This window comes from Microchirus variegatus (assembly GCF_963457635.1).
Source record: "Microchirus variegatus genome assembly, chromosome: 20".
Lineage (NCBI taxonomy): Eukaryota > Metazoa > Chordata > Actinopteri > Pleuronectiformes > Soleidae > Microchirus > Microchirus variegatus.
This window is the reverse complement of record NC_139821.1, coordinates 9,209,649-9,220,088: the sequence shown is the minus strand read 5'-3', so window position 1 is coordinate 9,220,088 and position 10,440 is coordinate 9,209,649. Positions and strand designations below refer to the sequence as shown.

Below are 10,440 nucleotides of genomic sequence, written 5' to 3'. Positions count from 1 at the left end.
TCATTAATATAAAATGGACAGTAAGTATGAGAAGATTATAATTATATTTTTCTTTCAACTGCTCAAGGGTCATAACATTTTCACTCTTCTGCTCAGGTGAGGATGATCTTGACATTTTGACGGCTCTGCTGACTGAGAGCGAGGGCGCTGGCAGAGAAGATCAGGCCGCTCAGGAGCCAGCAGATGACTTAGACGGCCTGTTTGATGATGACAACGATGAGGAAGAGTATGACGATGGTGTCAAGGAGGAAGTGCAAGATGCAGGGACTGAGGACGTAGTGTCGGATCTTTTTGGAGATGTTGGAGACATGGACGAAGAGCAGACAGACGCTGAAGAAAAAGTGGAGGCCAGGTCTAAAGATGATTTACAAGGTGCGTGTTACTGCCGTCTCTCCTTCATTCTCCTTTTATTTCATGCACAGTGTACATAAGTTGATTAAAGTGATTTGTCTACCTTCTTCAGAGGAGCTGAGGAAGATGCAGCAGCAGATGCAGAGACTGCAGCAGCAGCTGGAGGCAAGTCAGAACGTTTCCACTCCATCATCCACCCCAGCATCCACTCCAGTCCGGACTGCAGGGAGCTCAGCTGCTGCCAGGCACATGAGCCCCAAAGCAACACCTCAAACTAAGCTGACCTCCAAAGTGGCCACGGTCAAACCAGTGGCGACCTCACAGAAGACCAAGACACAAACATGTAAAGAGTGTGTTTACAGGCAAATTTTGCTATTTAATGTTAGACACAAAGTACACTACCGAGCCAAAAAATGTTTCATACATATTTGGCTTATTGTCTACTGTACAGTGTGTTCAGGTCTAGTTTCAGCAATGTCATGTGCTCAGGAAATAAGGTCAGCTGATAAGGGCTGAACTATCAGGGGAAAACATCTAATTGCAAACTTTCTGACAGATATTGAGATTGCCATTTGATCAAACTCGAACAATTACTTTAATTGGTAACATAAATGTAAAATTGTGGAAGTTAATATAAACACTGGCAAGTTATACGTTTCATATGAGTAAAACACAATAGGTTAATTGGACACTCTAAAATGACTGTAGGTGTGAGTGACAGTGAATAGATGTATGATGAATGATAGATAATAATACTAATAATAATAATAATATGTGATGAACTCCCCCGCAACCCTAATGTGGAGGATCCAGCAGTAGAAAATTAATGAATGAATGTTATATATACACAGTTTAATATAACCTGTTAATTGAAGTAATTGTTATAGTTTTATTTTTTTCATAGGACCAGCAGCAAAATATTAATTTTATATTATATATACATATATTTCATATATTTCATATTAATAAGCAAAAGGCAGTCTAACAAAAATCTTAAAGTTTGTGACTTTATATATAACAGTAAATGTAAATAAATAATGACACATGGAAACAGAAGTTGATTGTGCTTTTGTTTTCAGCACCAGCCTCTTCATCCACTCCAGCCAGGTCAGGAAACACAAAAGTGCAGGAGTCCACCGACTTCTTTGAGCAGCTGAACAATGCTGACTCCTTCAAACGCAAACCCAGGGTAGCTCATCAAGCCAAACCCAGCACATCACCAGGTGAAACATACACTTTCACTATCAATTCTATCCCTAAAATTCTTCAGTTGTTGTGACTTCAAGAATGTATATACAGACGGTTAAGTGTGTTTTCTTTGTTGTTTTCCCCTCAGAAGACAGAGGCCCACTAGTGGAGATAAAGCTTGGCAGCACGTTCCAGCCAGTAGAGAAAGTTTCACCTCCAGCCTCACTCACCAGACCTGCACCAGCTGCGTCAGCAGGACAGTCCGAACCTTCTTCTCTCCCTGCTCTTCCTAAGGACGTGGGTGTGGAGAGATACTCAGGACTGCGGCTCAGGTCAGGATACATGAACCTCATCATAGGTCTAAACAAATGAATGCGGTTCTTTCTCAATAACTTCTATCCAAATGTTATTTTACACCAGAAAACCTCGTGTTTCCTCCACCGAGATGGACCAAAAAATGTCCGGCCGCCGTTTGATCCGACTGTCGCAGGTGCCGGAGCGTTTGACTCGGGAGAATCTGGAGGACAGTGACTGGGTGACGTTTGCCGTGTTGCTCAGCAAGGCTACGCCACAAAGCAGCACCAGTGTAGGTCCATGTTCATATGTTCATATCATATCATTGTTCATTTTCACTGTGATGGGTCTGCATTTTCCCATCACATAAATTCTAACAGTAAAATAAGGAATCATTTATGTGTTAAGTGGAAACATTTTTACTTAACCCTTAGTGCTCATGTTGCACAGATCCGTGCCGCAGGTGCACCCATAAGGAATTGCCATGGGAATAATGTACAACTCCTTATATGGACATTGTGGGGGTCTGTGTTTATAGGTCATATCTCCAGGCTTTACAAAATGCATTTGTTCGTCTTCTTATGTGTGGTTGAGTCAAAGTTAATGATGAATTTTAAATCGCAGAAAAGCAATTATTGTACAAAAGTCACAAAATGGACAATTTTATTTCTATTTTTGTTCATAAAACGAGCCAAGCGAACTCAAAATACGATTTTTTAAATGTTAAAAGGACTACTTTTTTGCTCAGGTGTGTTTATATAGTTGGTGAAAATCAGCTTGCCTATAGGTTGCACGTTCTTATAGTCTCTGTAGTATACAAGTTTTAACAGAGTAATGGAAAGGCTCTGTGTTCTAAGGGTTAAACATAATTTAAAATCTGTTGATATTAATGATTATCATGATTAAATGACGGATAATTAAAAATGTACTTTTGCTGCAGAGGAAAAGTTGAAGAAACCAGTCAATTGTGGTTTTTAACTCCTTTGCGGACAAAACATTAAACACTTGCTAAACAGAGAAACATTTTCACAAAACTTTTACTTTGAAATTCTGCAAAATTATATCGATGAATATTTGTATTGCGATTTTATGATTGAATATTGTGTTATCATTTTATGGTCATGTTACCCACCCGCTACTACAGTTGTTTTCCCCCCAATTTTTTTTCTTTAGTCTGCCCCCTCTTGACCAGATTAGATGCTCATTGGCGCCCAGGTCATTTGAGTTTGACACCTTACTTTACTTACTAAATATTTATTTTTATTCCGTGTCTTCAGTGCTAGTGTCTTTAATGCTGGAAAATCTCAATTTCTTTTTCTTTAAAATCAAACGGTAAAACTCATCCTACTTGGATTTTATCTTCTCTGCAGGGCAAAACTTTCAGCATCTGGAAGCTGAACGACCTCCATAACCTCGAAGTGGTTGTGTCTCTGTTGCTTTTTGGCGACGTCCACAAAGAGCACTGGAAGACGGAGGTGGGCACCGTTATTGGAATCCTCAACCCGAACCCCATGAAGCAGAAAGACGGTTATGACGGGGTGAGTATGCAGCTATGCAGTTTGCACGTAGTATTGTCACTTGAGAACATGTGAACATCATACAAAAAAGAAGAGAAAAGAGAGAAAATCATTTTTTTAAAAAGAGAGAAAATAAATAATAAACAAACACAAAAAAACATGTCCGAAGAGGAGCAGTGAGAAGCATAAGCTTATTTGATTCTACCCCCTTTGCACTATTCAGTAACAGATAATGGTCAGTTGACTTCCTATTGCACATCATTTACAAATTGCTACATAATACAAAGGTTTATGCTCTCACACCAATAGAAAGCCAGATATAAACATAAATAATGTGACTAAATAATCTGTATTCTCCCTTAGTCTTGTTAAAATAAACATGTTTGTACCTCTTTTTGAAGAGGAATATTCCACCCTTAAGTTCTATCTCCCATCTCTATCATACAGTACATGTATGTATGACAAATGCCAGGGAGTAGTTTGGTTATTGGTTTAAATATGGTTTGTGCTACTTTTAGCACCAAGACTAACTGTATTGCTATTTGCAGCATAAATGGTTTAACTTGTGATGAGAGTATTTGGTGCAGAAATGAAGAGTTTGTGTTGAACATGTACAGGTCAGCCTCACAGTGGATCATCCACAGAAGGTGCTGCTCATGGGCGAATCTCAGGACTTCAGCACCTGCAAAGCCATGAAGAAGAACGGAGACCCCTGCTCTCAAATCGTCAACATGGTACGTACTCTCAGTCCTCTCAAGCTCTTTCTGTGCACACGTACATGTTACACTTTAACACCTCTTAACCTTCAGCGTGGTTTTGTTTGTTTTACAGTACGACTGTCAGTACTGTCAGTATCACGTCAAGGCTCAGTATAAGAAGATGAGCTCAAAGAGAGCTGAGCTGCAGTCGTCGTACTCTGGGAAAGCTCCCAACAAGATGAAGGGGAAGAACGGCAGCCTGAAAGATCGGCTGTGTCAGGACGGCTTCCACTACGGAGGCGTTTCCTCGGCCGCCTGCGCTACATCACTGTGAGTAGTGATGTCATTGGATATCTAACACTGTCAAATGTGTCTTTTCTTTTAATGATAATTGTCTCAATTGTATGAACAACCAAAAATCAAGCAAACAGTCGATAAATGGGAGTATAGAGAGCTTACTGTGCATTAAAGGAGCAGCCAGGCACTGGCAGTTACAAGCTCAGTGAAAACATGGCTGCCAATAGGGACAGCAGAGCAAAACGGTGCCTGCCTTGATAATAGGGGTGGGGGGAAAAATTGATTCACATCAATCGAGGATTCTAATCATCCACGATTCTGAATCGATTCATAAACTTCAAAAATCTATTTTGAAAAACCACACAAAACACCAGTTTGTGTTATTTGTGTACAGTTTATTTTTGTAACTTCTGGGAGAAAAAGGCAGATAGTCTAAGCTTTTATTTATGCAAGTATTTATTTGTTTTGAATAAATAAATTAACTCACTTTAATTAACTTTTGTCTCGTGCCTTTGTGTGATCACATTATCCTATACAAACTGTATTGTTTTGATGCCATAATTTGCCTTAACACACGATGCATTATATCAGTTTTTGAAACGAGAATCGTATGAATCGAATCTTGACCTTAAGAATCGGTATCGAATCGTGAGCCACCCAAAGATTCACATCCCTACTTGATAACATTTAAATGAGCTTAAATGTATGCTGTTGTACCAAAATGCTATTTTATCTTGTTGTGTATGGCCTTTTAAAATGGAAACTAAAGTTACTCTCCTGCACCAATTTCCAAAGAGAAAATCAAGACCTATATTTTACATTTACACAATTATTTAATATGTCCCAGCTCATTCATAAACAAAATATAGTACATCTTTTTTAAAAAGTTATTATACCTATTGGCAGAAGGTGTCTCATAATGTGGCAATGGTGGGGCAGCACAGCATTGCCCTCTAGTGGCCATTTGCCCTGCATTACAACAACCTTGTGTCCAAACCAAAGTGCTAATTCAGTCCAGTCAAAAATAACTCTGTAGTAAACAGTTAAGCAAACTGAGATTAGAACTGTCCAAATTGGATTCTGGCTGAATTTACATTGGCAGTTTATTTACAGTTTATTCTGTGCGTTGAAGTCAATTTTTGCAGAGTAAGTGCAGCTTACCAAGCCAGGAACACAGTGTGGGTCTGGGCAGAGTGTCAGTCGCCGGTCGTTTTCAGCTACTGCTCCGTGTGTTACAGAACGGCGTCCAAGCCGAAGAAATCCACACAGGGCACTCTGGACAAGCTGTTTGTGAAAGGCTCCACTCAGATCCTGGATCAGGCCAAGAGACTCGGTAAGAAGTGCACACACAGATGGACACACATACGCACAACATATACACAACCACAGGTCAGATGGTTGGATTTCTGTAGGTACTGTTTGTTTTGAATTTACTGTCATTTACTGTCATGGTCACTGACTATGGGAAATCCTTTGGTTATGATTCATAAGGCTTTGATTTGATTTGATTTGAAAATAAGAAAAAGCAGGAAATGGTCTTTTAGCCCTCGAATAAATGTGTATTCAACTCTGAAGCAATTCTTTACCTATTGAAAACAGTGAAAGCCTGATGACATTTTTAGTTTTGCTTCACTGTTAAAGTCGTCCTCCATTAGTTGTCTGTACATTTACGAGTGCATTGCTAAATGTTAATTGACTTTTATCATTTGTCCAAACATTGCTATTTGCACAAACGGTGCTCACATTGTGTTTACATCCTTGATTTTGCCTCGTTGTCATCAACTCAAATAGCTAAAATGTCATTCTTTAAAAAATACTGTGCTAATTTTATTTCTACATTTATTTTAAGCCTTGCAGTCTGGTGAAGTTTCAGGATGTTCAAACGAATTCAAAAGCCTGATGTCGACGCCAACGCCGGGTGCTCTGCAGCTGAAGAAGCATTTAGTAAAGGGCAGCCAATCAGGTACACGGTGATGCTCTTCAAGTTTTTGCCTCAGAAAACCACATGAGGTTAAAATAGAAAGCTTGTATAAGTGACTTGAATTGAGGTTAGTCATGGAAAGTGGAGCCTGGGTTAATGCCTGTTTTTTTTTGTCCTCAGTCTCTAAAGATATGACTGGATCTCCAGTTCAGTCCATCTCAGCCTCAGACCTGCTCAAGCACCAGAAACAGAAACAGCGGGAGCTTCTGAACAACCGTCGAAGAAGAGCGGATGAGATCCAGAAAAGGGTTCAGCAGAACTCAGGAGTGCCCAAGCTTGATGGCTCGTTGTCTTCAATAGGAAGAGAGGGTCTTATGTCCCCAAAAGCAGCTTCTCAGGTCCCCAAATCCACACAAAGCCCAGCAGCGCCGCACACGCCCACACTGGCCCGAGGTTTCTCTGAAGGTGAAGACATTCTGTTTTTTGAGAAAAGCCCGCCTTCTGCTCCTGCTCCCAGGGCTCTGAGCTTATCGACGGCTAAACTGGCTGCTCTGAAGAAACTGCGAGGTAAAAACACGAAGCTGGAAAAAGAAGACCCCAACGCTGTGAAGAGGAAGAGGAGTAACGACGAGGAAATCAGCACCCGAGTGGAGAAAAATCTCACTTCACCCACTGGTACACACAAGCACACACACACACACAAACACACACATGTGAAACGTTAAGAGGTTAATTTAATTTTCTTTTTTTTTTATTCTGAGACATTTCTATGAAAGAGGATTAGGGCCAAATGTTAAACAGCCTGACTTCTGACATATGAATTTTTTGGAAACAAAATTTAAAAAAAATACAAAAGACAGAATTCTGAGGAAACAAAGGCAGAATTCTGTCTTTTTTTATTTTTTTTATTTTGTTACCAAAAACATTCACATCTGGCCCTATTCCTCTTCTCTACATTTCTACTCCTGATCTAACTGATGTTGCTTTTTAAATAAACATTTCAATAATACCTTATAGAAATTCTAAATATTAGGATAGTTTCAGTACTTACTTATTTATTTTTATTCCGATTTAAGCAGTTTAATTCAATCAAGGTTTAATTTCCACCATGTACAACACCACTGAACAACATCTAAGGTCAACCCTGTAACATTTAAAAGGGTTTTATTTGCATAAATGGACTATTTTACCCATAAGTATGTTTTTATCAGTGTATAATCACATTCAAATAAAGATTTGATTGGTTTCTTAGCCTTAGAATAAGTATTGTATATGTACTTTTATTTGGGCATTGCTTTGTGGAGCAAAAGGTTTATTAGCAAACAGAGAAGGATATATTTTTTGGTATGCAAAGGCCACTGTAGTTTTCTGAGAGGCTTGGAAAAGGCCTATTTCACTTAAAATTAAATGAAAAGAAATGTAAAAACACTTTAATTCATGCATTGACTAAATTAGTTAAAGGTGCCATATGTAAAAATGTGACCGAAAACGGTTACTACAATTAAATTCAAAATACCGAGGTCTTTTAGGTTTCGTTTTCTGACGTAACTGGCAGCCCGTGGTTGCTCGGCAGACTCTACTGACTGCAATGATTGGTAGATGGCTGTAGTTGGCGCCACATGCCAAAACATGATTTCAAAACATAAAAATGATTTGCAGTCTGCAAAAGATTTTTTTTTCATGCAAATATTTTGGCTGTACTGTTGTTGTTGGTGAATTCAATTTGTTATATGAACATTATTCCTGAGTGACATATTAGGAGGATTTTATGACCAGTTGCTTTAGATTTATTACATAATGCACCTTTAATGTCATCACTTTCTGTGCAGGTGAATCGTCAAAGAGTGAGGATGAGGAACCAGCCCAGAAGAAGAAGCGAGATCAGCTCCGCTACATGGAGTCAGAGGAGTTCCAGAAGATCCTCAATGCTAAATCTCGTCACGGGGTTGTACTGCAGGCGGTATGATCAACGCGTCTATTAATATTTGACATTTATAGCCCAGTTTATAGAGCGCACATCTGATTTTCCTGTTATTGTTTTGTTTCTTTTTCAGGCAGAGTACCAGCTTCAGGAGCGCTACTTTGATGTTCTGGTGAAGAAAGAGCAGATGGAGGAGAAGATGAAAGGAGTCAGAGAGATGAAGTGTCGGGCGGTCACCTGTAAAAAGGTACTGAGATTAACACGTGCATTTAATGTGATACCAATAAAGAAATCACAGAGTATCCATTAGGGCTGTAACAATACGCGTATCGAAATCAAAATCGCCATGCTCAGAGCCACGAACCTGTGTCGTGAAATCGCGAAACGCCCTTTCTAACTCCCAGTTATTTTTCCAGTCAGCCACATGATATGAGCTGTTAGTGATACCAAATTTATTTTATTAGGGGTGTCAAATTATCGCATTAATTGTCATTAATTAATTACAGTCATCATTAACGCGTTGTTTTTTAATCGTGTTAATCTCTTCTTTACTGATGTCAAGCGTCAGACGCAGCGACAAAAGCATCATAAAACCATGTCTAACTTTAACAAACACAGACTTGCTGCATACCCACAGAAAGGTCAGAAACTCAGCTAAAAGCTCATATAAACCATTCTTATGTTCACCAAACACAGTTAAAACACAGATGGAGCAAACCTGCAGGAGCGGAAAAAACCTGTTACAGCTCACAAAGCGGCACCGGAGCGTCGGCGTGATTATGTAAACGGTTACCATTTTTATCACTCTACGAACAAGATTCACGGATCCAGCCCCAAAATAAGAGCAAAACAACAACTGACTTTCAAGAAATACAAGCGGAAATGTTGTCTTACCTTTGCTGTTTATTAAAACAAGTTATTTCCACCGGAACAAAACTGCTTCTCATGAAGAACTACACTTCCCAGCATGCTTTGGGGACAAATCCCAGTCTGATTGATCATTTACTTATTTACTTATTTACTTACTTACTTTAGTTATGTTCAAATCTGTTCACAGTGGTCAAAAATATTGTTATTAAATGTTACATTATGTTGCTATATACGTAAATGTTGTTCAAATAAAGTGTTTTTTAAATTAAAAGAAAATCGTGGAATGTATTGAATCGTGGGTCAAAAATCGTGATACAAATCGAATCGTGAGTTTGTGTAAGCCAGTGTATAAATCAGGATTGGTGGAGCTGATTGTTCACCTCTGACTTTCTTAAAACTTGGGAAAATAAACCCATAATTCCTTGTTTTCAGTGTAGTTACACCTACTTTAAGCCGGCTGATCGCTGTGTGGAGGAGAATCATAATCTGCGGTGGCACGATGCACTAAAGCGCTTCTTCAAGTGTCCGTGTGGACAGCGAGCCATTGCTCTGGACAGACTGCCGAACAAAACCTGCGGGTGAGTCTCTCTCCTCTGATCCTTCTAATAGTTTTAGGATGATTGACTAATAACTAGTGTTTGATCTTTCCAGTAACTGCGGTCTCTTTAAATGGGAGCGCGACGGGATGCTCAAGGTAAATCATTTCTCCGACTCTCACTTTAAAAGGAACATAATATTTTACTGTGGTGAAAGACACCAGATGGGATATTGTTCTGCTGTGTTTCATTGCAGGAGAAAACGGGACCGAAGATCGGCGGAGAGCTTCTTCTGCCTCGAGGAGAGGAGCACGCCAAGTTCCTCAGCAGCATGAAGTGATGGAAACAGCATGTACTTTAACTTTAAATGTTTGTCTGGGGTCTCTTTTTAAGTGAATGCATTACGTTTTTAAAATTGTAGATTATGGCGATTACATTGGGAATAATCTTATTAAAGTAATAATTTGAAACATCTCAAGTAAAACATTTTTTTTTTTCTGAGCACACAGATGCTCTGTGTCTGCTGTGAGAATGCCCTATTATGTACACTCAACAAAAATATAAACGCAAGAAGAAAAACTTGTAGTTATTGTTATGTGACAAAACAGAGCAACTATCCAAAAATAACAGTACAACTTTATCAATAAAGTGGCTTTAATTTGCGAGCATTGGGATCAATTTCAAAACAAAAGTCCTGGAGTAATGGCAGGAAGAACACAATGGGGGTCGATGATCCAAGTTCCGCAGGCGGTTCCTGACCGTCTGCGCTGAAATCCGCCTGTTGTGCAGACCAACAGTCTCACTGGCAGTTCTGGTCGCTGGGCGGAACCGATCACGGAGGTGCTGG

The 10,440-nt window shown here is 39.4% G+C and overlaps 1 protein-coding gene across 1 annotated transcript; it reads left to right on the top strand.

The window, feature by feature from the left end:
• Positions 1–13: 13 nt before the first annotated feature.
• On the top strand, positions 14–9,933 carry mcm10 (minichromosome maintenance 10 replication initiation factor; the record flags this gene model as incomplete). The annotated part of the gene is made up of 17 exons (XM_083906788.1): positions 14–20; positions 97–372; positions 464–694; positions 1,431–1,574; positions 1,688–1,871; positions 1,960–2,125; positions 3,204–3,371; positions 3,968–4,084; positions 4,182–4,378; positions 5,584–5,678; positions 6,195–6,308; positions 6,447–6,941; positions 8,096–8,226; positions 8,321–8,434; positions 9,490–9,635; positions 9,709–9,751; positions 9,850–9,933. The coding sequence occupies 17 exons, from the start codon at positions 14–16 to the stop codon at positions 9,931–9,933; spliced, it is 2,712 nt and encodes a 903-aa protein (XP_083762914.1).
• Between the last annotated feature and the right edge of the window lie 507 nt (positions 9,934–10,440).